General features: G+C 56.6%; 3 protein-coding genes across 10 annotated transcripts; 1 reads left to right on the top strand and 2 right to left on the bottom strand.

Moving 5' to 3' along the window:
• Positions 1-537: 537 nt before the first annotated feature.
• On the bottom strand, positions 538-6558 carry FAM98C (family with sequence similarity 98 member C). Of its 2 annotated transcripts, XM_024238271.3 has the most exons (8): positions 6413-6558; positions 6145-6293; positions 5937-6071; positions 4512-4717; positions 4199-4276; positions 3985-4101; positions 2547-2714; positions 538-880 (listed from the first exon to the last, which is right to left on the bottom strand). In XM_024238271.3, exons 1-8 carry the CDS (start codon positions 6475-6477, stop codon positions 746-748), a joined length of 1053 nt encoding a protein of 350 aa, XP_024094039.1. In that variant the 5' UTR covers positions 6478-6558; the 3' UTR covers positions 538-745. The 2 variants fall into 2 exon arrangements, with proteins under 2 accessions (XP_024094039.1, XP_054396333.1); XM_054540358.2 differs by lacking the exon at positions 2547-2714 and having other exon boundaries at positions 6413-6537.
• Positions 6559-7188: 630 nt separating this feature from the next.
• Positions 7189-21292, bottom strand: SPRED3 (sprouty related EVH1 domain containing 3). Of its 6 annotated transcripts, none has more exons than XM_009232564.4 (6): positions 20810-21292; positions 19144-19324; positions 17498-17666; positions 17324-17400; positions 14832-14975; positions 7189-14138 (listed from the first exon to the last, which is right to left on the bottom strand). In XM_009232564.4, the coding sequence occupies exons 1-6, from the start codon at positions 21121-21123 to the stop codon at positions 13473-13475; spliced, it is 1551 nt and encodes a 516-aa protein (XP_009230839.2). In that variant the 5' UTR covers positions 21124-21292; the 3' UTR covers positions 7189-13472. The 6 variants fall into 6 exon arrangements, with proteins under 6 accessions (XP_009230839.2, XP_002829212.1, XP_054396331.1 ...); XM_002829166.5 differs by lacking the exon at positions 20810-21292 and adding an exon at positions 19471-20798; XM_054540356.2 differs by having other exon boundaries at positions 7190-14138; positions 19237-19324.
• GGN (gametogenetin) lies at positions 21281-25390 on the top strand. Of its 2 annotated transcripts, none has more exons than XM_024237304.3 (4): positions 21281-21452; positions 21820-21881; positions 22366-24320; positions 25211-25390. In XM_024237304.3, the coding sequence occupies exons 1-4, from the start codon at positions 21419-21421 to the stop codon at positions 25326-25328; spliced, it is 2169 nt and encodes a 722-aa protein (XP_024093072.3). In that variant the 5' UTR covers positions 21281-21418; the 3' UTR covers positions 25329-25390. The 2 variants fall into 2 exon arrangements, with proteins under 2 accessions (XP_024093072.3, XP_054396330.2); XM_054540355.2 differs by lacking the exon at positions 21281-21452 and adding an exon at positions 21576-21667.
• The last annotated feature ends 86 nt before the right edge of the window (positions 25391-25476 follow it).

Here is a 25476-nt window from a genome sequence, read left to right as displayed (position 1 = left end):
CTTGGATTACAGGCACGCGCCACCATGCCTGGCTAATTTTTGTATTTTTAGTAGAGACGGGGTTTCCCCACATTGGCCAAGATGGTCTCGAACTCCTGACCTCATGATCCACCAGCCTCGGCCTCCCAAAGTGCTGGGATTACAGGTGTGAGCCACCATGCCCAGCTCCTGCTTTTTTCTGCATAGAACGTTCTCCCTCTGACAGCCTATACTTTTTCCCTCTTTATCTCGTTGAATGTCTGTCTTTCCTCAACAGGAACATCAACTCCAGGAGAACAGGGATTTCTATCAGTGTCATTTACTGCTGCATCCCCAGTGCCTAGAACAGGGCTGGCAGGTGGTAGGCGCCTGACAGATGCTTGTCTGATGCCTGAATGTCTCCTTACCCACGCCCACGGCGCAGGATAGATGTGCTGTAGGGCAAAGAACTTTGAGGGTCGAGCAGCAGGGGCCCATTCAGTCCCAGGGAGCAGAGACCCCCCCACCCCTTCACAAACCCCAACACCCCTGACTTGGCCCCCACAGAGAGAGGTCCTATAGCTGTCATAAATTAAATTTATTCTCTGGAGAACATGGTTCTTGGTATTGACTGGGGAATGGGAGTAGGGCATTTGGGGCCTCAGGAATAGGAGATGGGGGCCTTGGGTGCCAAATACCAAGGAAAGCCTTAAACGGACTCCCCAGAGATTACCGATGGCATTAGCATCTCATGGAGGACCCCCCGCCCCCGACCACCAGTCCCCCTTTACTTCTTCTTCTTCTTCTTCTTGCGGCCCCAACACTGGGGGCCTCCATCCTCTCTTCGGCTCCTCCAGGTGGGCATGGGAGGCTCCAGCTCATTTGGGCGGCCTCCCCGGTCTGGAACATTGCCCATAAGCACCTGAGAGTTTGAGATTTGAGTTGCAGAGAAAAAAAGTATCTTGGACAAGGGGGCCAGAGAGCAAAGGGAACAGCGTGAGGCTGAGGAAGAAATGGCAGATGTTGACTATTTGAGTACAGTGGCTGGGGGAGGGGGGACTGAACTGGTGGAAGATACAAGCATGAGCTTTCTTTTTTCTTTTTTTTGAGACGGAGTCTCACTCTGTTGCCCAGGCTGGAGTGCAGTGGCACGATCTCGGCTCACTGCAACCTCTACCTCCTGGGTTCAAGCAATTCTCCTGCCTCAGCCTCCCGAGTAGCTGGGACTACAGGTGCATGCCACCACGCCTGGCTAATTTTTTATATTTTTAGTAGAGACAGGGTTTCACTGTGTTAGCCAGGATGGTCTCAATCTCTTGACCTTGTGATCCGCCCACCTTGGCCTCCCAAACTGCTGGGATTACAAGGGTGAGCCACCGTGCCCAGCCCACTTTTCTTTTTTTTTTTTTTTTTTTTTGAGACAGAGTCGCCTAGGCTCTGTCACCCAGGCTGGAGCTCAGTGGCGAGAACACGGCTCACTGCAACCTCTGCTCCTGGCCTCAAGTGATCCACCCACCTTGGGCTCATTTTTTTTCTTAACTTAAATTTTGCCTCAATAGTTGCTGTGTTAGACTTTATTCCCTAATACTCATTTTACATAGGACTACTTACAGAGGCATGCGGCTAGATACCTCATCACTAAAACAGAGGGTATTTCTGTTTTTTGTTTGTTTGTTTTTTTGAGACAGTCTTGCTCTGTCACCCATGCTGGAGTGCAGTGGCGCCATCTCGGCTCACTGCAAGCTCCGCCTCCTAGGTTCACGCCATTCTCCTGCCTCAGCCTCCTGAGTAGCTGGGACTACAGGCGTCTGCCACCAAGCCCGGCTAATTTTTTTTTGTATTTTTAGTAGAGATGGGGTTTCACCATGTTAGCCAGGATGGTCTCGATCTCCTGACCTAGTGATCCGCCCGCCTCGGCCTCCCAAAGTGCTGGGATTACAGGCGTGAGCCACTGTGCCCGGCCTATTTCTGTTTTTGTTTTTTTTTTTTTTAAATGGTTAAAAGGGTGCGGTGGCTTACGCCTGTAATCCCAGCACTTTAGGAGGCCAAGGCGGGTAGATCACAAGGTCAGGAGTTCAAGACCAGCCTGACCAATATGGTGAAACCCCGTCACTACTAAAAATACAAAAATTAGCCGGACATGGTGTCACGCGCCTGTAATCCCAGCTACTCGGTAGGCTGAGGCAGGAGAATCGCTTGAACCCGGGAGGTGGAGGTTACAGTGAGCCAAGATCAAGCCGCTGCACTGCAGCCTGGGTGACAGAGCAAGACTCTGTCTTGAAAAAAAAAGGTTAAAAAACAACAAATAGATAGTGTTTGGTGATAGGGAAGGATTTTAAGCCCAAGCTGGAGAAGTAGCCAGGGGCTCAGTAAATAGCTAGACTTTGTTTTCAGATCATTAGGGAGCCACGGAAGCATTCTGAGCTGGGGAGTCCACGGTCAGTCTTTGTGTGAGCGAGGTCCTTCTAGCTGCCACGTCTAGTGGGTGGATTAGAGGTGGTGAGTCTGAAACTTGGACCGGAGCAGAGGCTGAAAGGCCAATCTGAAGGCCAAGGATGCCAGGGCCCTTCCCTACCCCAGATGCCCACCTTGTTGATGGCACAGCAGGTCCCTCTGCGGACAGCCACGCTGGTGGCTGGGACGAGACGAGACACGTCGGCTCGGGCAGCCAGGACATGTGCAATGGAGATGTCCGATTCTGGGGTCAGAACCTCTCGAATTGGGATCAGCACTGCCCTCATGGCCTCTCCTTGGGCCTGGAGTGGGGAGGAGGTAAGAGAAGCTACCCTGGAGCCCTCCCCAAGTGGGACCTGTCGTCTTGGAAGCATGACTTTACCATTCAAGACCTCACTGCCCACAGCTCAAATATTTATTTTTTGAGACAGGGTCTCGCTGTCACCCAGCCTGGAGTGCAGTGGCGTGATGGTGGCTCACTGCAGCCTCAATCTCCTGGGCTCAAGTGATCCTCCTACCTCAGCCTCCTGAGTAACTGAGATGACAAGCATGCGCCACCATGCCCAGCTAATTTTTTTTTTTTTTTATCTTTAGTAGAGATGGGGGTCTTGCTATGTTGCCCAAGGTGGTCTCAAACTTCTGAGCTCAAGTGATCCTCTTGCCTTGGCCTCCCAAAGTGCTGGGATAACAGGCATGAGCCACTGTGCCTGGCTCTGCTCATATCTCTTAAAGATGGGGTACACTTGGCCAGGCGTGGTGGCTCATGCCTGCAATCCCAGAACCTTGGAAGGCCAAGGCAGGCAGATCACCTGAGGTTGGGAGTTTGAGACCAGCCTAACCAACATGGAGAAACCCTGTCTCTACTAAAAAATACAAAATTAGCCTGGCGTGGTGGTGCATGCCTGTAATCCCAGCTACTCGGGAGGCTGAGGCAAGAAAATCACTTGAACCCAGGAGGCGGAGGTTGCGGTGAGCCAAGATCGCACCGTTGTACTCCAGCCTGGCCAACAAGAGCAAAACTCCGTCTCAAAAAAAAAAAAAAAAAAAAGGGCTGGGCGCAGTGGCTCATGCCTGTAATCCTAGCACTTTGACTTTGGGAGGCTGAGGCAGGCAGATCACAAGGTCAGGAGATCGAGACCATCCTAGCCAACATGGTGAAACCCTGTCTCTACTAAAAATACAAAAATTAGCTGGTCATGGTGGCATGTGCCTGTAATCCCAGCTACTCAGGAGGCTGAGGAAGGAGAATCACTTGAACCCGGGAGTCGGAGGTTGCAGTGAGCTGAGATCGCACCACCGCACTCCAGCCTGGCAACAGAGCGAGACCCCGTCTCAAAAAAAAAAAAAACGATGGGATATGCCTCTGAATATACTCCCAGCTCAGAGCTGGGAATTCAACAATACCCTGGGACCCTGAGATTCTAGGAGCCCCAAACCTCAAAAAATTATAAAATGTCCACGGCCTGAGAACCTGCAAGAAGGTGATACTCCTGGCCCTCATTCCTCCTCCCTGCAACTGCAGCCCCCACAACTGGGCGTCTCCAATTCTGCACGGTCCCCTGCCCACCACACCTCTGCCCGGTCACTCCAGTGGAAAGCAGATGTAGTGAGGTCAAGGCGCTTGAGGAGGAGGCAGCGGCGGCAGCGGTACTGATCTCTGAGGCTTTGGGACAGAGACTCCAACGCTTCCTGGGAGAAAAGGTCTCAAGGTCAGGCTAGGGGTCCCTCTCACTGCCACCTCTGATGAGGACACAGTTCACATTCAGTCAGTCACACACAGTCTTACCCATCTAGGTGCATCTAGCGAGCAGCTGAGGAGGGACTGCAGGGACCCTGGGGGCAGAGAAGGCTGCAGCTCTGAGATCTGATGGGAGAAGAAGTCAGAGGCCAACTGGGGCAGAGAGGATGGGCCCCTCTGTAAACCCAGCTCCCCACACCCCTGAGGACCTAGGCCACAGATGTGAGAATGCCAGCCACAGCTCCAGAAAAAACAGGCCAGTGGTTGGAATACTCCTTCCAGAGGTGTTTTGGAGAGAGGACCCCCACCCCCACAAGGAAAGTGGGGTAGCCCAGGATGGGAGGGGACTCTGACTCTCTACCTTAGCATGCAACTCCTGCAGCAGCTGGCTGGCGGGGGTCCCTGGTGCAGGTCTGGGCAGCCCCAGGGCTTGGAGAGTAAGGTCCAGTTCTTGGACCATGCCAGCTCCCTCCACCACCCCTTCACCAAGGGGTGGCCTAGGACTCGGATCCAGCAGAGAGCGCAGGCACAGGAGGCGGGTGGCTTGGAGCTCTGAGCAGAGAAAGCCTGAAAGTAATAAATGGGTGCTGTGCACTCAGGGAGGCTGCTACCCCATTCATCCATCTTGGTCAAAAAGCTCCACTGATGGCCAGGTGCGGTGGCTCACGCCTGTAATCCCAGCACTTTGGGAGGCAGAGGCGGCGGATCACGAGGTCAGGAGATGGAGACCAGCCTGGCCAACATGGTGAAACCCTGTCTCTACTAAAAATACAAAAATTAGCAGGACATAGTGGTGAGTGCTTGTAATCCCAACTACTCGGGAGGCTGAAGCAGGAAAATCGCTTGAACCAGGGAGTTGGAGGTTGCAGTGAGCTGAGATCATGCCACTGTACTCCAGCCTGGCAACAGGGCAAGACTCCATTTAAAAAAAAAAAGGCTCCACCGGCTTTAAAACCTCCACCTTTGCCCAGGCACAGTGGCTCATGCCTGTAGCCTGTAATCCCAACACCTTGGGAGGCTGAGGTGGGAGGATCGCTTGAAGCCAGGAGTTGAAGACCAGACAGGGCAACATAGGGGGACCCCACCTCCACTTAAAAACAAAACAAAAAAAATCCTCCACCTTCTAGTCCCGCCCACCTAAAGCCTTCCAGAGTAAGCCCCACCTTGAGACCCTGTCCCCTCCTACGAATTCTACTCCCGCCCACTTTGAAACCTCAAGCCTTCCTCCTAATCCAACCCACTTGAGCTCCCAGGCCCTCCAATTAAAATTCTAACCCCGGGCCGGGCGTGGTGGGCTCATGCCTGTAATCCCAACACTTTGGGAGGCCGAGGTGGACAGATCACCTGGGGTCAGGAGTTCAAGACCTGCCTGGCTAACATGGTGAAACCCCATCTCTACTAAAAATACAAAAATTAGCCTGGCATGGTGTCGCGCGCCTGTAATCCCAGCTACTCGGGAGGCTGAAGCAAGAGAATCACTTGAACCTGGGAGGCGGAGGTTGCAGTGAGCCGAGATCACGCCACTGCACTCCAGCTTGGGTAACAAGAGTGAAACTCCATCTCAAAAATAATAATAATAAAATAAAATAAATAAAAAATAAAATTCTACCCCCGCCCATTTCAGAGCTCTCTGCTCGCCCCAACATGCTCACCCCACCCACCTCGTACCCTCTGGGCCGCCCCAAAGTTCTGACCACACCCCTTGGGAACCTCGATTTCCCCTAAAAAGTCAGAGCCCGCCGCTCCCGAGGCCATGGCCCTGCCACTTCCGCATCCCGGGACTCACGCAGCAGGCGCAGTCCGGCATCGGGTTGCCGAAGCGCAGCCGCGCCATCCCCGCCGCAGAGCGCGCGATCCGGGCAGTGCAGCTCCCGCAGCAGGCTGCCCAGCTGCCGCAGAAAGTCCTCCTCCGCGCCAGGGCCTGCAAGGACAGGGGTGTCAGGGCTCGGTGGCCCCGTGGCGGCCCCCCTGCCACCCTCCCGCTCCGTGTTTACCGTCGCCGGCGCTCAGCACCTCCGCGCCCGCCTCTCGCTGCTGCTCGAGGGCGCCCAGCGTCGCCAGCTCCGCCGCCAGCCGCACGCACAGCCCCCTGAAGTCTGGGCATGAGGCGCCCCGCGACGCCGCCCCCGGGACACCTCCATACCTGTGGGGACCGAGGCAGCGGGAGGGGGCGGGGATGTCACTGAGAATCCCTTTCCGTCCGCGTCCAGGGGGCAGACCTGGCCTTCCTGCACCCACCAGCCTCACCGCACACCCTTTTACCCCAGAGCCAGCAGGTCCTGGGCCACCGCGGCCCCATCCCACGCTTCCGCCTTCACCGCCTCCATGAGAGTGTCGCCTCGGCGCGCCCCCTGGCGGCCGGTGGCAGGCTCCGCCCCAAAAGCGCCGCGCGCACGAGCTCCCCGCAGCGTCTGGCGGCACTGACCAATCGGCATCTTCCCGCGCAGGGGCTTGAGTGCTCCCATTGGCGCAGGAGGACGCCGAACCCGCCCCGGGGGCCTCCGCCCCCTGGAGCTGTAAATTGCAGTGCTTTCGGGATCTTCGCTGTCAAGACAAGCTGGCAGCGGGTGTCACTGTTGCGGTGACATAAAAACAACTTCGGTGTCATTTTCCTTTTCCTCCCTCAGTTGTCCTCTGCTGGTGTTTTGTTGGTTTGTTTTTGAGGCAGATTTCGCTCTATCGTTCAGGCTGGACTGCAGTGGCGCCATCGCGGCTCACTGCAGTCTCGACCTTCTGGGCTCAAGAGATCCTCCCGCCTCAGCTTCCCAGCTAAATTTTTAAAAATCAGTCAGGCTTGGTGGCTTACACCTAGTAGCTGGGACCACAGGCGCAGACCACCACGCCTGGCTGATTTGTTTTTAATTTTTTTGTAGAGACAAGGTTTCCTCATGTTGCCCAGCCTGGTTTCCAACTACTGGGTTCAAGCGATCCGCCTGCCTCGGCCTCCCAAAGTGCTGGAATTACAGGCGTGAGCCACTGCAACCGGCCATTTTTTTTTTTTTTTTTTTAAGTTTTGTAGAGGCCGGGCACGATGGCTCACACATGTAATCCCAGCACTTTGGGAGGCTGAGGTGGGTGGATCACTTGAGGTCAGGAGTTCGAGACCAGTCTGGGCAACATGGTGAAACCTCATCTCTAATAAAAATACAAAAATTAGCCGGGCGTGGTGGCATGCACTTGTGGTCCCAGCTGCCCAGGAGGCTGAGGAAGGAGAATCACTTGAACCCGGGAGGCAGAGGCTACAGTGAGCCGAGATCAAGTCACTGCACTCCAGCCTGGGCGACAGAGCAAGACTCCGTGTCAAAAAAGAAATAAAGTTTTGTAGAGAGGGGTCTAGCTATGTCGCCCAGGTTTGCCTCTAACTCCAGGGTTCAAGCAATCCTTCCCCCTCAGCCTCCCAAAGTCTTGGGATTATAGGCTTGAGCCAGTGTTCCTGGCCCTGTCCTCTGCTCTTAAAGCAGCCCAGACGGAGTGGTGTTCACCCAACTCTGCCTAAAATCCAAAACTTCCTCCCTCCTTTCCACCTCAGGGTTTGAATTACATAAGGGACCCAGGAATCCCAGCACACCCCTCACACACCAGGCCCTCCTCATCGATCACAATGTGCCTGTTAGGCCTTCACTCCTCTCCCTCTTAGGCCTTGGAGTGAGCAGGTGCAATGCACCATAGTGGTTAAGCGATTACACCCCAGGAGTCAGGCAGACAAGGGTTAGGGCTTGATTCTGTTACTCACCAGCTCCATGTTCCTGCCAAATTGCTTCCCATCTGTATAATGGGGATAATAGTACCTACCTCTTAGAGTTGTTGGTGAGGATTAATTAGAGTTTCATATGTAAAAAGTGCTTAGCAGATATATAGGGAGTACTTAATAAGGAATAACTAATATATATATAGCATTTAATGTGTACTATTGGGCGAAGTATCTTATCTCTTTTACAGAGGAGAAAACTAAGGTTGAGAGAAGGTAAGTCACAGAGTGAATTCATGGTGATACCAAAGCTTGAAGATGAAATTCCAGACTCTATGCTCTTAAACCACGGAACCTATTTCTACTGTTACTACTACTGTTGTTTCGTTGCTGTTGCCAAGTAAACATTGTGTCAGATCTAATCTCTTCCTTACTGTATCCTGGTATCCAGTAGTTCCTAGACAATTCTGCTGGAAGTCGGGGGTGGACCAGGAGCCTGGAGGGAAGAACAGGGATAGAACTTGTTCCTTAAGGGCAGATATGAGTAACCCCATAACCCTGTTTACCCCAAGGCAGGACACTTGGGGGGCTATTTTTTGACATAAATCAAATGTTAAAAATTACCCAGAGGTGGGCCACAGTGGCTCACACCTGTAATCCCCACCCTTCAGGAGGCTGAGGTAGGAGGATTGCTTGAGCCCAGGAGTTTAAGACCAGACCAGGCAACATAGTGAGAACACGTCTCTACAAAAACATTTTTAAAATTAGCCAGGCTTGGTGGCGTGCACCTGTAATCCCAGCTACTCGGGAGGCTGAGGTGGGGGGATCACTTGAGCTCATGAGTTTGAGGCTGCAATGAGCAGTGATCACGCCACTGCACTCCAGCCTGGGTGATGAACTCAATTAAAAAAAAAAAAATTGCTCCAGCCAAAAACCTGGACTTACAATCTTGACTCTTCTCTTTATCTCAAACCCCATACATAAATCTTTGGGTTCTGTTTACAAAGTAGGCCCAGCACCTGCCCACTTCTCCACCCTTCAGGGCCGTCACCCTGGGCCTGTCTTGTCCGCCGCTGTCTTGTCCTGAACCATCACAGCAGCCTCCTCTCTGTCAAGCTGTCCCCCACCCCCTCCTACTCTGCTGACCACATGCAGCGGAGGGAGCCTGTGAACTGAGTCAGGTCACATCCCTCCCATGTTTGAAATTTCCTGTGGCTCCGTCTCACTCAGGGTGAAAACCTAAGTCCATTCAATGCCCTTCAAGGCCTGACAGATCTGCCCCATCGCCTCTCTGCCCTCATCTCCTAGCGCTCTCTTCTCTGCTTCCTCCCCTCTCAACACTCTAGCTCCCTGAAGCTCCTCAGACTTACCGGACACACTCCTGTCTCAGGGCCTTGCACTGGCTGTTCCCTTTACTTAAAATACCCTTCCCTGCAGACATCCCCAGAACTCCCTCACCTCCGTCAGGGCTTTGTTCAAATGCCAGCTCCTGGCTAGGCGCAGTGGCTCACATCTGTAATCACTTGGGAGATTTCCACCTGGAATCATTTGGGAGACCAAGGCGGGTGGATCACTTGAGGTCAGGAGTTCGACACCAGCCTGGCCAAAATGGTGAAACCCTGACTCCACCAAAAATACAAAAATTAGCCGGGTGTTGTGGCACCCACCTGTAGGCCCAGCTACTCAGGAGCCTGAGGCAGGAGAATCGCTTGAACCCAGGAGGCAGAGGCTGCAGTGAGCAGAGATCGTGCCACTGCACTCCAGCTTGGGTGACAGAGTCAGACTCCATCTCAAAACAACAACAACAACAAATGCCAGCTCCTGAGGAGGGTCTAACCTGGCCACTCGAGCTAAAATGGCATGTATCCCCCATTCCCACTTTTTTTTTCTTTCTGCTTTCTATCATTTCTAACATATTAAGTCATTTACTTATTGTCTCCCCTACTATAAAGCTCATAAGCTCTTTGCAGGAGGGACTTTTGTCTGTTCTGCCCACTGCTTTATCTCCAGTGCTTTCAACAGGGCTTGGCACATAATTAGGTGCTCAATAAATGCGCTTGTTGAGTGTCTTATAAAACTCAGCTTGAGGGTCTGATGGGAGAAGGGAGAATTTAAGTAGGAGGCTGGTTTAGCAGTTCAGGAAGGTGAGTGGGTGGGGTGCACAGAGGCAAATAAATAACACAGGCTGAGACTTTGTCACAGACATTTCTTGGAGCAGATCTCATGCCCCCTCCCCCGATGACAAGGCTGGGTCTTTGGCCCCCATCCTCCCCCACCACTTCAGCCTGCACTGACACTAACAATATTGAGGTCACAGACTGGCTTAGAATCAAGATCAGGAAGATATATGTTGGGGTGCCTCCCCCAAATCTGGGGGCCAAGCATCCGATCTGAGGGGCAAGCGGCTGGGAAATTGGGCCTGGGGGCTCCAGGGTCTGAGGTCTGCCTGGCTCCCAGGGCGGCCCTCCATGCACCCCTGATTTGGGGGCAATGAAGGGGAATCATGGATCAGAGGTGGGTCTCAGCAGGGAGCAGGACTGGGGGACCTGGGAGAGGCGCTGCTGGGAAGTGGCGGCCAGGGGACCTTTCCCCAGCCCCCACCGCTTCATCTGCAGATCCCACAGCACCGTACAGCACTCTGGTCCCCCGTCCCACCCCTCCCCAAAACGAGGTAGGTTAAGAATGGAGCTTCCCCCCCGCCCACCACGGAAGGGGGGAGACCGAGGCACAGAGAGGGGCATGGGGACCCAGGCTGCCCCAGCTCCCAATCCCTCCGCCCTCAGCTCTGGTGGGTCTGACAGTGATGAGAGCTGGGCAGAGTGGGGAGGGGAGAGACACCCCCGCTTTTCTCTCACCCATCCCAGGGTCTGGTTGGGAGTGCTGAATCTCACAGGTTCCGGATGTAATAAATAGTTAATAATTTAAAGGAAGAGACAGAGGACCTATCCCTTGAACCCCAACAAGGCCATCCAAGTCTGGGTAATGAAGAAAGGTTAAGTGCACAGTTCCAGATGCTTGGGGCCAGATGCAGGTCCCAAGCCCATACAACATTGAGACTGTCTTGCTCCAAGACCTTGAGGCCCCCATACAGGACACCAGATCTTCAATCCGCTGGAAGCCCCATTTCACTTGGGGGAAAAAAAGCCTGTGGCACCCCCCCTTGCACAGAAGAAGAGACTCAGTGGGCCAAGAAACAGGCTTTCAAACTTCCTGAAGCAACTTCTAACTCTAAAGTGGAAGAGAGCCTGCAGTGGCTCATGCCTGTAATCCCAGCACTTTGGGAGGCTGAGGCAGGTGGATCATGAGGTCAGGAGTTTGAGACCATCCTGGCCAACATGGTGAAACCCTGTCTCTACTCAAAATACAAAAAATTAGCCGGGTGTGGTGGCACATGCCTGTTATCCCAGCTACTTGGGAGGCTGAGGCAGACGAATGGCTTGAACCCGGGAGGGGGAGGTTGTGGTGAGCCGAGATTGTGCCACTGCACTCCAGCCTGGGTGATACAGCGAGACTCTGTCTCAAAATAAATAAATAAATAAATAAATAAATAGGAAGAGAAGGGGTTAACGGAGGGGGAGAACATAAAAGGTGGGACTTGAACCTGGACTAGGAACTAAGGTTGGGCTTGAAGGAAAGTCTGCAAGGCTGGGGGCTGTGGGACAGCACAGCCATAAGTAGCCTGAAAGGTTCCATTGCACACACTTCTTCTGAAGTGTGGCCAGCACACTGGTGTGACTTCCAGCTCCTCGAAACCCTGGGCTGTGTGCCTTCACTTAATGAAGACCCTGCATAATCATCTGTGACAATGCTGGGTCCTAGACGTGACAGTGAGGGAGCTCCTACTTGGTCCTTTTTTTTTTTTTTTTTTTTTTTTAGAGACAGGGTCTCACTACATTGCCCAGGCTGGTCTCAAACTCCTGGTCTTAAGCGATCCTCCTTCCTTGGCCTCCCAAAGTGCTGGGATTACAAGGCATGAGCCACTGCGCCCCAGCCTGGGTGGTCCTACAATGAGTTCCAAATGGTAGGGATCCCACCCTAAGACAAAGGGGTAATTCTGAGGATTGCTGGGGGCTTGGGCTGGGATCCTTGGGACCAGAATTCCAGAGTCTGGAACCTTGGGGTTTTGGGGGCCTATGGATGGCAGGATTCAAGGGGCAGCAGGTCTCCGAGGTTGGACAAGTGGGGATGGGGGAATCAGGTGTAGAGGCAACTTGGGGTTCATCAGGCTAGAGAGGTTTGAATCCAAAGAAATCTGGGGTCTGAGGGTGCTGGGGTCTTGGTGCACCTCGAATCTGAATGCCTCTTGTATGGAGAGACGAAGGTCTTGGATCAGGAACAATCCCAATGTTGTAGGGTCTTGAGCCTTGCATTTGGGGGTCAGTGGCACCTTTGGGGTATTGGATCCAGTGCTCCTAAAGTACCTTGGGTTTACTCAAGGGCTGAGGGCCAAGGGGGTCAGAGGTCTGGGTCACCATGAGCATCCCCTCTTCTGGGAGCTGGACTCCCAGCCCTTAAGGGGGTGGGAATCTGTGGGTAGAAAGAAGCTGAAGATTCCAGGACATTTGGGGTCTCAAAATCCAGGTCCAGGAGGGACTGCAAGAGAGGGCTATTTGAGAACTCAAGACCAGTATCTCGGGTCCTGAGGTGTTGGTGGCCTTCAGTCGCACATCTGAGGACCCCAGGCACCTCTGAGTCCTATAAATGATATCCAAAGCTCCTGAGAACCCTGGCTTGGGGGTGGGTGGACCTATGGAGGTCTTTGATCCCTGGCTTCCAGAGCATCTTGGTGTCTGATATCTGGATCTTGGGGGCTCTGGGACGGGTCTCCCAAGTCATTTTGGTAAGAGAACATCTCGTGTTTCAGTATATCCGAGCACTCAGTGCATCTTAAGAGTCTGGGGTCCCAGGGTGTCTGGGAGTTCCCTGGACATCTTAGACTTCAGTGTTCCCGGACTGGAGGCCAGGTCTGTGGGCACTAAGTCATGGGTAGATTTGAGGGGCAGCATCTGGAGATTCCAGAGCATAACAGAGTTTCAAACTCTGTTTGAAACTGTCTCAGGGGTCCTGCTGTCTCAGGGGTCCTGGGACTATGAGAATGTCTCAGATGTGGGGGCACCAGGTCTTAGGTGAACATTCAAGAACTGTTTGTGGGTGACTCTAGGTCCTATGGTCTCAAGATCTGATCTGGGAGTTGAATAAAGGCAGAGCCAGGTATGGGCAAGTCCTGACTAATTGTGGGGCTGTAATCTGAGGGACATGGTGCCAGGCGTGACCTGGGTCTAGGTTGTTCATTTCAACAGGGACCTGCCCTTTCCGAGATCTATGCGCTCCCTGGCCTTTCTGAGATGCAAAGTATGGGGACGCCTGGAGCCTCCTCGTGGGGTGTGGGGGTGGGGGAACGCCAGAACTCAGGACGCCTGGGACCTCTTAGACTGACATCCCAATGAAGCTGGGGCTGGGGTCTCTCAGTCCTGGGTTTGGGTTCCAGGTTCCAGGTCTGAGATCTCTCAATCCAAACTCAAGCTCCAAGTTCCGGATGTGCCTAGGTTTGGGTTTTAGGTCCGAACGGAGTCCGGGGTCCTGGACCCTCAATTTTGGGTCCTCGGGCCGGCTAGGGGACCCACCAGGCCGTCCTCACCGCGCAGCCTCCTCGTGGCGACCCCCGCAGCCAGCGCAGCCGCATCGCGCTGCGACCCAGTGGCACGCGCGCAGGGGCGCGTAGCAGCAGAGGCAGGGCACTGCCAGGGAGAGCGCGGCCAGCGCGGCCCAGCGCGCGGCGGGGCGCGGGTGGCCCGGCTCGCAGGCGCACGGGTCCGAGAAGTCGCCCTCGGCGTCCGACAGGCAGTGGTAGAGCAAGCTCTCGGCGCACCACAGGCAGCTCAGACGGCGCACCAGGAGGCGCCCCGGGTCCGGGGCCTCTGCGCAGCGGCCGCCACGCCCGTCTGCTCTGCGACGGAAGAGCGCGCGGCAATGCACGCAGCGCGCTGCCTCCTCCGCCTCCGGGGAGGCCTTGGCAGGCGCAGAGGCTGGGCCCGGGCCGGGGGGTGGGCGAGCGGGGGGCGCTGGGGGCGCAGCCTCGGTCAAAGGGGCAGGTAGTGCCGCTGGGGGCCCCAGGGCAGCGCCCCTCAACGCGCCGGTCTTGGCGAAGCGCACGACGCAGGTGGACAGGGCGAGGGGCGCGGGTGGCCCGGAGCGCCGGTAATCCTCGTAGCCGCGGCCGCCCCACCCCAGGCCCCCTGCCCCTGCCAGGGGCTCTGAAGGTTCCGGAATCCCCGTGAACGGTAGAAGCGGAGGGTAGCTCTGCGGGACGAAGGGACAAAGAGATCAGAATCCATCCCAGTCTTAGCCTCAAGGATCCAGTTCCCTAGCGCACTCTTGGATCTGGGATTCAGATTTTCAAGACCCCAGCTTGCTTCTCTCCCAAGGTCCCTCAATCCCCACTTTTCTCCAGGGACAGACAGAGGAATCCACGCACCAACCCCACACCTTTAAGGACCCAGAGGCCGAAGGTTCCCAGTCCTGTCCTCTCTTAAGATCCAAGAGCCCCAGCTCCCAGCCCCCTCTACCTTGAGATCCAGGGGTTCTGGACCCACCCACCTCCTCCTTAAAGGCGCAGGAGTTTGGTTCCTGGGCCTCTTTTACCCTTCTGGGTACCGACTTTCCCACCCTCCTCGTGAATTTAACAGTCCTCTTCCAGGAGTTCCCCAAATATACACTCTGAAAATGGTCCTAAACCTCTCTGGACTTCGAAACCCCTCAAAATCTCCAAGAGCGCAAGGAGACACGGGAAGCCCGCACCCAAGCCTCCTAGAAACCCAGGCCTCCAAGCCTCTCCCTATTTCCCCGCCGCTTTCTCCCAGTCCGGCCCAGTTATCAGGTCAGCCATCCCCTGGAATCTGTGTTCCCCACCCCCGCGGGCCATGGCTCCCGCTCCCTTCGGGCCCCAAGTGCACCGCCCCATTCCCCCTGGAGCCCCAGGCTCCCAGGTCGCACCTGAGCGGAGGAGCGGCGGCGCTGGGGGGGCGTGGTAGGCCCGAAGCCTGAAGCTGACTCCATCGTGATGACGGGGGCCGCAGCGGCGCTGGGAGGAGTCTCCTGGCGGCTGTGACTGGAGGAGGAGTCGCTGTCCACGTGGGACTGGAGGAGATTGGCGGCCTCAGCAAGGGGACACGCCCCCGCACAGCCGATGCCCTCACATAGACCCCTTCCCATTGAGAGCGAGGGCTCTGGGGCCAGGAAGACCTGGGTTCAAACCCCGGCTCTGTCACTGACTGGTTGTGTGACCTCCGGCACGTGAGCTCACCTCTTTGAGCCTCAGTTTCCTCCTCTGTAAAACGGGGATCCTAAGAGTACCTATTCATAAGGATGCGGTTAGGGCCACTGTCAAGGGCACAGCATATGCCTGAAGTACTGGGAGAGCTGGAAATGGTTATTGTTATTTTTGTGGGACTCTTCTCCTGATCTAATCAGCTCGCCAAACCTGCAGAACATCTAATCGTCTTCCCGCTTCTCAGAATCCCTCTCCCCTGGGCAGCCAGCTGCCTTCCTCTCTCACTCCCAGCCCCACACTGTTATTGGGGCAGTCCCGCCCACTCCGAGTGCTCCCCTTTCCATGCAAAGGAGCCTCTCTTCTGAAACTAGCTGAAACGACTTCTCAGACCCTTAGCTTCCTTTCTCCCACTTGGACATAACTCCTACCTCATCTGCACACTGCCTTCAATAGACATTCATTGAGCACCCACGATGTGCCAGACTCACAAAGACCACTGTGCAGATTCCAGAGGGGGCCTGGACAGCAGAGCATCTTTCCCGGGTAAGCGCTCCATGGATGCGAACTGTCTGCAACTGCTGCAGCCCCACTTTATGTCCCATGACCCTGGAACCCTCCCCTTTTCTGCCCAGGGAATCAGTTTTGTTCCTCCATGTTTTAGGCAACTCCCACGGTTTCCAGCAAGTGCCAAATTGCACCCGATATTATGTGCATTCATTCATTCCGTTTATTCAACACATATTTACTAAACACTTACTGTGTGCCAGGCACTGTTTCAGGCATTGGAGACACAGCAAGAAACGAACAAAAGATCCTTGCCGGCCTGGAGCTGACATTCTAGCATGGGAGATAGACCGTAAACTAACAGATAAGAAAATAGGCCGGGAAATACACCTGTAATCTCAGCAATTTGGGAGGCCAAAGCGGGCGGATCACAAGGTCAGGAGTTTGAGATCAGCCTGGCCAACATAGTGAAACCCCGTCTCTACTAAAAATACAAAAAAATAGCTGGGTGCCTGTAATCCCAGCTGTTTGGGAGACTGAGGCAGAAGAATCCCTTGAACCTGGGAGGTGGAGGTTGCAGTTAGCCAAGATCGTGCCCCTGCACTCCAGCCTGGGCAACGGTGCAAGACTCCGTCTCAAAAAAAAAAAAAAAAAAAAAAGATAATAGTATTTTCAGAAAGGAAATAAGGAAAATGCCTTAGAACATGGGAAAAAATTAGCACTAGACAAGGGGCATTGGCAGATTGCAATTTTAAATGGAATACTTAAATTTAAATACTCAGGGAGGCCCTCCTTGAGAAGATGATATTTGTCTAAAGCCTTGAAAGAAACAAGGGAATGAGCCACGAGGAAATCTGGGAAAAAGTGTTCCAGGCAACAGCCAGTGCAAAGGCGCTGGGGCAGGGCTGTGCCTGCCATGTTAGAATAAGAGTGAAGAGGCCGTGTGGCTGAAGCCGAGTAAGCGAGGTGGCCAGACACACAGGGCCACATGGCATGGGATCTCATATGCCACTGTAAGGACTCTGTCCTTTACCTGAGTGAGTTGGAGCCCTGGGAGGGTTCTGAGTGTGGGAGGGGCATGATCTGACTCAGCTGTTGATAGGAATCCTCTGGCTATGTGTGGGGGCAGGAGGGAAGGAGTTGACAGTGAGAAGCTATTGAGATGGTCCAGTTGGGAGATGAGTTTGGACGGTATCAGGTTGGAGGCAGATTGTGATGGCTTGGAAAGTGGAACCAATATCTGCTGACAGATGAGATGAGATGCATAAAAGATAAGGAGTCAGGGATGACTCCAAGATTTAGAGCCTGAGTAACTGGAAGCATGGGGTTGTCATTAATTTGTTCATCCATTTACTTTCAATATTTATTCATTTTTATTGTTTATATATATATTTTTTAATTTTCTGCCTTTCCACACTAGAATAGAAGGTCCAGGAGGAAAGGAACTTTTTGTTAACTGATGTAACCCAGTGCCTAAAGCACTGCCTGGTATACAGAAGGTACACAATAAGGACCCTTGAATGAATGTGTGAATCATGACAGGGCAGAAAGACTAGAATAACTGGGATTGAATTGACACTCATAGTTCCGGCCCAATTTTGTGTACCCGGTATGTGGCATGGTGCCTGCTACACAGTAGGTGCTCAAGAATGTTCGTAGAATAAAAACAAAACCCCTGCCCTCCCAGCAGAGAGGCATCCTGGACACTCACCGTCAGAGGGCAGGGGGTCTCTGCAGTATCCTGGGAAGGAGAGGAGGAGGAGGAGGAGGAAGAGGGAGTGAGTGAGCCTGGGGCAGGGAGAGAGGCAGAGAGTGAATTCCTTGAGCCCAGCTTCTCCTCCTTCTCCCAGGCCAGCCCCCAGTGTATATCACCTGGGCTGCTCACCTCGACCCAGCGCGGCCAGCGCAGCCAGCAGGCTCTTCTGGAACTCATCAGCCTCTGCAGGGCTCTGAAACGTCAGTCCAAACTTGCAGTCACCCAGGCTCCAGTGGTGAAAGATGGGATTCACTTTGTTGTAAACCAAGCCTGGCTTCAGGGTACACTCCAAGGTCGTCTGAGGGGCAGAAGGAAAGCAGGGTCAGACACCCCAACCCAGACATGCCTGTGACGTCTCCTCCATCACCAGCCCCTATACATACCCTAGTATCTTCTCACAAACCTTATTTCCCAACCCTAAGTGTAACCCTGAACCCTGATCAACACAGATACGACTCCCCAGTTTTACTTGTTTTGTTTTTTGAAACAGTCTTACTCTGTCACCCAGGCTGGAGTGCAGTGGTGTGATCAGGGCTCACTACGGAATCAACCTCCCAGTCTCAAGTGATCCTCCTGCCTCAGCCTCCCAAAGTGCTGGGATTACAGGCTTGAACCCCCACACCCAGCTACACCCAATTTTACTGAACACACCTCTGATGCTCAAATATTTTCCCAACCCCTTGATCCCTACATTTTCCTAATACCTCCCTCTGATGTCCCTGTAGAAACCCCGAATCTTACTGAATGGCCCAAAACATTGTTAACCCCTTACTGATAGCCCAACATCCCCCCTCTGGCTCAACAATACTTCCCAGACTTTACTGAACATCTCACAATATTATTGTTAGTCCTCTTCTAATAATAATCTCTGGAAACTTTACCCAAAAAATGTTCTCTCTCTCTCTCTCTCTCTCTCTCTCTCTCTCTCTCTCTCCAGATGAGCTCTCTCTGTGTTGCTCAGGCTGGTCTCAAACTCTGGACTCAAGCAATCCTCCTGCCTCAGCCTCGTGAGTGGCTGGGATTATAGGTACTGTACCCAGTGCTTACTCCAAAATAGTCTTATTAAACTTCCACAGATTCCCCTTCAGATGCTAGCCAACACCCTATTGATGTTCCCTCAAATCCTTGCCTAGTATCACCATATTCCTTCACTCCATTTCAAATCCCCCCACTGACTCCTGCTCTGAAACAAAACCTTTCCCCCAAGCCTTTCACACAATCCATATCTTTCTACTACATCCCTAGCTGAAACTGATTCAACACTGTCCTTCCACATTGTGCCCGACAGCCCAGTTATTCCTGATGAACCCATGTATAGAATTGTCAACCATCTCTAACACTTTCAAATGGACCCCAGCAAATGCTTCACTATACTTAGGGCAGACAGGGGCCAGGTGGTGTAGGGCCTCGTGGCGAGGATCTCTGAGCAAGATGGAGGGTTTTGAGCAGAGGAGGGACATGGTGTGAGTCGGGGGGAGGCAGTGCCCCCTGTGGAACAGGCTGGGGTTGGAGCGGGGAGCAGGAGCAGTACAGGGAGACAGCGAGGAGGCTGCTGTGATAGTCTGGCTGGAAGTGGCAGTGGACAGGACCCTCCTAACACCCCATGTATCCTGCAATTCCCAACTCTTATCTACAGGACAGATATTCACTCCCAAACTTCACACCCCAGCTTGATTCCTAGGCTGGGAGGCAACCTGACCTCTGCTCCACACGCCAGCCCCTCTCCCCTCCCTCCCCAGGTCCCTACCCTCCCCGCATGCCCCAGGGTGGCTCACTTTCTGGTCCCGGAGGCGCTCCCCGTGGATGACGTAGTGCCCCTGGCGGGCCCCCCCCTCGGGCCTGGCCCCTCGGACCCGACACACGCTCACCTGGCTGAGGCCCCCGCCCCCTACAGGCAGCCAGCCCCCACTGGAGTCATCTCGGGCCATCACCACAGCTCGGACCCGCACCATGTACCTGCAGGAGGTGGGGGAAAGGACAGGGACAACACAGTCATGAGCTCAAATCCTGCTCTCCCATGGAATGTTCTCTCAACCCTCATCTCCCCTCCAACTTCATTTCTCACGTCCGGGTCCACTGCACCCTAAGCTAGCAATACCCACCTTCAACCCCATGGCCACCTTCTTCCACATGGTTCCTTTCTTCCTCATGCCATCTCTTCTCTCTCACCTCTATCTTCTTCTCCATGTCTGCCCTTTCTCTCTGTACCCACCTTTCCCCCATCTCTCCGTCCCCACCCCCATAGCCCTGGTGTTGCCCTCCCCTCCCCCTCCTGCTCATCCCTATCACCCCCTTCTCCTCCCTCAGCACATACCCACAGCCCCACCCAGTGCTCCCCCTCACAGCTGGGTGCCTGCGCATATATATTTTCTCTGGGCCCATCAACTCAGCTCCCGTTCTCCCAACCCTGCCTCCGCACCGTGTCGTCCAGGCCACAGGCTGGGTGAGAAACCCAGGCTCTTTCCCCCCCCCCCACCCCTTCCCGGATTTATGAATGAGACCGGATGCAAAGCTCACTGAGTCACCCAGCAACGGGAGATGGGCAGGGAACAGGGAGAGAACCAGAAATGGCCAGAAAGAGAGGCTCAGAGGGAGATGGAGGCAGAGGAAGTCAGAAACGGGCGACCGAAGACACATCCAGAGAGCATTTCATTCACAAAAATCAAGGCTGCTGCCTCAGGCCCCAGCCGAGGGAAGCCAGAGGGGAAAGATGGGTTGGGGGGGCAGATTGATCCTTCCTCCCTCTTCCCTTCCCGCCCCCCAGCCCCAGCATCCTTCAGAACCATTTTACCCCGCCCCCCAGCTCAGGGGACGTAGCCCTCCGCCCAGTAATCGGGATCAGTGCCCAGCCCCTCACTGCCATCCAGCACAGGGACCCTGGCGTCCCAACCTTAGGGACTCGGACGAGCTCTAGCCCCCTCCCCCACCTGCAGGCTGCTGGGTTTCCCCAGCCCTTCGGGAGGGGAAGGGGCGGCCGCAGCGCCCCCAGCCCCCTTTTCTCAATGGGATGGGATTTTGTGAATGAGCAGTCACGTGACGCTGCTTCCTTTGTCCGCCCGCCTCCCCCGACAACAGGTGAAGCAGGGAATGAGGGCAGGGGTCCCCCCAGGGCCTAGCTGGAATGGGGCACTGGGATTTCAGGGTGGCCTACGCTCCCCACACATCCTGTGTTCCCCGGGGGGAGTGGTCCTCAGCGTTCCTCAATGGTGAGGGTCCAGGACGGAATTTTGTGAATGGGGCATCCTCGGAGAAAGTCCAGACCCCACAAATGAAGACTGGTACCCGAATGGCTGCCGCGCAGTTTGGGGGGTCCCCGCTCCCTAGTCCTCCCAGCCGGGGCCTTGGGGCGCCTGGGTGGGCAGAAGGCGCAGCGCGGTCCTGGCCGCCCCCTCATCGGGGCAGACAGTCTGTCAGCCCCCGCCCCCTCGCCCCCCTCGGCACCTGCCTGCGAGGCTCCGGCCGGGCTCCGAGCGGCGGCGACGCGGCCTCCTCCTCCTCCTTTTCGTTCCGGCTCCCTGGCTGGCTCCGGCGGCGCTGGAGACGGGCACCGGGAGCCGGGGCGAGGGGGGAGGGAAGGGGAACCTGGAAGACGGGTGGGGGGGGGAAGGGGCGGCTTGGGGGAGGGGTAAGAGCGAGGCGGGCTTACTTGCCTGCTGGGTCCTAGAGCCCGGCACTAGCTCCAGAGAGCAACCCCCCAGCCCCCATTTTCTTAAGATCCAGAGGGGATCCCCCACTTTTCCACCCATCTGCGCCATTGGTCTCTAATGCTATGAGGAGGGGACAGGGCCAGGGACAGGGACTGGTCTCAAGGTTCTAAAGAGGCGGTGGTCTACGTTGTGGCTTCGAAATAGGAGGGGCTGGGTGCCTGGCAGGGTTCGATAAGGGGTGGGGCGAGAGGGGAGCCTTCACAAGTGGGTGGGGTTGGAGGGCCTGGGTATAAGGAGGTTTGGATGCTGCAGGCGAGGACTAGTGCGTGCGTCACGAAGGGGCGGGCCCACGGTGGATGGGCCTTCTCGGCGCCCCGGGGGAAGGAGAGGGTCTTGGGAAGCGATGTTGCCGGGTCTTAAAAAGGCGGAGCTTAGAGGTAAATTGCCTTAGGGGCGGGGCAGATGAGAGGTCCAAAGGGGAGGAGCGATGCATCGGTGTTCGCGTGGGCGGGGCCTCGGGAGGGCATAAGGAGAGGGGCGGAGCATTCTAAGGGGGAGGGGCTAAGGAGAGCAACCCAAAGGGGTGGAGCTTAGAACCAGAAGGCCTGGGGGCGAGGAAGAAAACCTCGGAGTATTTCAAGGGGAGACCCAGGTTCGTAAGGGGCCGGGCTCCCGCGGGCTCGCAGGAGGGCGGGGCCTCGAGCTCCAGGGGCGGGGCCTAGATCTCGGGGTCCGCCCTCGTTGTCTCGCCCACTTGCCTTCACCCGCACCCCCGTTCTTTTCGGTTATTTTCTGCTACGGCAGTTCCCTGCCCTGCCCCCGGCCCAGGGGGCCGCGGTCTGAACTCTGGTCGGCTGGAGGACTCGGTGAGTGGGCTCCTCTGGGGGGAGGCGGGGCCAGGGCGGAGCTTGGGGACAGGGGTGGAGCTTGAGTGTAGATGCCAGCTAGTAGATAGACTTGGAGCGGGAAGAGGTTTAGGGGTGAGGCCTGAGGATCTGCCGCTGCCTGGGAAGAGGGCAGGACCCAGGTGCTCTAGAGAGAGGCGGGGAGTCGGAGAGTTAGAGGAGAGGATTGAGGGATCAGCATGACCAGCCAAGGGGACAGGCATGGAACCTTAGTACATAATGGGGCTGGTACTGAAGTATCTGAACAGCAGCTGTGTTGGGGACATGGGAAAGAAGGCGTGAGTGTCGAAGGTCGGGGAACAGGAGTGCGACCTAAGGACTTCTGCCTGATCGGATCTTGGAGAACAGGGGCGGGGCCGGTGCAGACGCATTAGATCAAGTACAGCCAGCCTAGTAGGGTCCCCACGGCCCTGGCAGGCTGACTGGAGTAAATTTTTCTGACCAGTCTCCGAGCTCCTTCAGAATGGGGAACGTACAGTCGGAGCCATCCGCGGGCGGGGGCTCCCGAAAAGAGCAGGCCTCGGACCGCGCCCCCGACTCCCGCCGGACGTCCCTGGTGGAGCCCGAGATGACCTCCCAGGCCATGCGCCTGACTCGTGGGCTAGGTGTCTGGTTCCCTGGCAGCGCCGCACCCCCGGGACTCATGGTACCCCGGGAGCCCCAGGCCTCACCCTCGACCCTGCCCCTCACCTTAGAACGGCCCTCTCCAGTGATGCCCCCTCCTGAAGAGGCGGCCGCGGTCTCTGCACCACCCCCGGCCCCCGCGGGGACTCTGCTGCCCGGCCCGTCTAAATGGCAAAAGCCCGCGGGCACTCCAGTTCCCCGGATCCGCGGCCTGCTGGAGGCGAGCCATCGCGGCCAGGGCGACCCTCCGAGCCTCCGCCCGCTGCCGCCGCCGCCGCCGCCGCCGCCGCCGCTCCCGCCCCGGCAACTATCCGTGAAGGACACTGTCCCGAGGGCCCCATCCCAATTTCCGCTGCCCCTGGAGCCTTGGAAGCCGCCACCACCATTACCTTCTGAACGGCAGCCGGCGGACCGCAGAATCACTCCTGCTCTGGCCACACCCGCCTCAACCCCCATAGAAAGCCAGGCTGGGCCCGGCAACCAGGGCCAGACGGCCGGCAGGGATCGCGGAGGGGCGCCTCCCCAGGCGGGCGAAGGCGAAATGGCCCAGCCTGCGGATTCCGAGTCCGGTCTGAGCCTGCTGTGTAAAGTCACCTTCAAGTCGGGGCCCTCTTTGGCCCCTCCGGCAGCCTCGAGTTGCTTAGCAGCCAAAGCTTCGCTGGGGGGCGGCGGAGGCGGCGGCCTCTTTGCTGCCTCAGGTGCCATCTCTTACGCCGAGGTCCTGAAGCAAGGGCCCCCGCCTCCTGGAGCCGCTCGCGCCTTGGAAGAGGTTTCTCGAGGGGCACAGGAAGCCGAGGGAGGTGATGGAGACGGCGAAGGGTGCTCTGGTCCTCCCTCGGCGCCTGCGTCCCAAGCCCGGGCCCTACCTCCGCCACCCTACACCACCTTCCCAGCCTCGAAGCCCAAATTCGACTGGGTTAGCGCTCCCGACGGCCCTGAACGCCACTTCCGCTTCAACGGGGCTGGCGGAGGCATCGGGGCGCCGCGACGGCGTGCGGCCACACTCTCTGGGCCTTGGGGCTCCCCTCCGCCACCACCAGGGCAGATGCACTCAGCTCCCGGGCCCCGGAGGCCCGCACCTGCCCTGCTGGCGCCGCCTATGTTCATCTTCCCGGCACCCACCAATGGCGAGCCCAGGCGCCCAGGGCCTCCAGGCCTGCAGGAGTTACCACCGCTGCCACCGCCCACGCCGCCGCCCACGCCGCCGCCCGCTCCACCGCCCACGCCACCGCCCACACCGCCGCCCACACTGCAGCCACCAGCGCTCCAGCCAACGCCGCTGCCGGTGGCACCCCCGCTCACCCAGGGCCTGGGCCACGAGGAGTCAGCCCTGGCTCCCACCCCAGCCCCTGCTCTGCCCCCAGCCTTAGCCGCCGACCAGGCCCCGGCCCCGGCTCCGGCTCCGGCTCCGGCCCCGGCCCCATCCCCGGCTCCAGCTCCCACCGTGGCTGAGCCCTCGCCGCCTGTGTCCGCGCCCGCACCCGCGGCTGCGCCCATCAAGACCCGCACGCGCAGGAACAAGGGTTCCCGTGCAGCCCGGGGCGCGACCCGTGAGGATGGCTTGCATGGAGATGGTCCTCGCGAACGAGCTACAGCTACCGTGCCTGACAGCAGCGGTGGAGGGGGTGGTGGCAGCGGGGCCTCTCAGACTGGGGCAGCTAACACCCGCGCTGCGCGCCACTGGCCGCCCTTCCAGGTGCTTAACTCCTGTCCCTGCAAGTGTTACTGCCGCCACCAGCCACACCATCGCCGCCTGCCACGCAACGTCTCTGCCTGGTGAGAGGAGGGGAAAAGGGACAGGAGGGTGCCGAACCCCAGACTGCTGGATAGAGTCCTACTCAGCCCTTTGGCTTCTGACCCTAAAATGACCCGTGGCCTTCCTCTCCGCCACATCTCAAACCTAGCTGAGCTCCCACCCTTCAGGACCAAGAGGACCCTTGATCCCATGCTGACCTTTGACGGGAAAGGGGAACACCCTGGCCCAGCCCTATGGCATCCAATCCCTAAGTGGACTCTTGGCCCTCCTGTACCTCTCTCGGAACCATCAGAGAGGGAGGCTGGTCCCAGCTGGCCTGACCCTATACACTGCCTTGACCCTGTCCCTGAGGGTATCAAGGAGGACCACGTCCCAGGCCACTCAGGGATGGGGGTGAGGGGATGACTTCTTGGAACTAAATGGGGGTAGATGCAGGCCTCCAACTTTACTGGGCACAGGGGCAGCCCTGGACTCCTGACCCCTCTAGCCTCTGGCAACTTCTCCTGACTCTGGGACTCAAGGCTTCAGCCACCAGAGGGCACTGATGTCCCAGCCCTTGTGCTGGGGAGGCTCCTCCTGAGTCCCACATCCAGGGGGGACACTGCATCCTCCGGCCACCCCCTACCCACACTGAATCACCAGATCTGGCCACTGGGGTCTGATCCTGACTCCTGGGAGTGCTGAACCACTGGGAGACTGCCCTGGACCTCTTGAAGCTTAGCTGGGACACTCGACAGTCCTCAGCTCCCTTTCCTATTAAGCGGCCACAGCCCTGCCCTAAACTGCCTTTGGGATATTCCAATATGGCCTTCAGAAGCTTCCTTATTCACATGGAGACGGGGAGGCCCTAGAAGGGCTAGAGGCCTGGTCACATTGCCAGGCTTTGCTGACTCTACCCTCCCCCCCCTAGGCTGAGCACATCCACCAACCACCTGGGCGAGCCACCCTGGGTTGCCACCATCAAGCTGGCCGGCTCTCTGGTGGCCGGGCTGGAGCACTACGACTTGCAGGCCACCCATTCCAACTAAGTGTAGTCGGCTCAACACCCTCCACCTTCCCCTCCATGCCAATAAAATAACCAATTCAGATACCAGCAGCCTGTCAATCACTCGCCAAGGCAGTGGGAAGGGTGCAGCAGGGCAGGCTCGCCATTAAAGCACATCTTGGAAACAATCG

This window comes from Pongo abelii, chromosome 20 (genome assembly GCF_028885655.2).
Source record: "Pongo abelii isolate AG06213 chromosome 20, NHGRI_mPonAbe1-v2.0_pri, whole genome shotgun sequence".
Classification (NCBI taxonomy): domain Eukaryota; kingdom Metazoa; phylum Chordata; class Mammalia; order Primates; family Hominidae; genus Pongo; species Pongo abelii.
The sequence above is the reverse complement of the archived record's forward strand: the minus strand, read 5'-3'. Positions and strand labels throughout refer to the sequence as shown.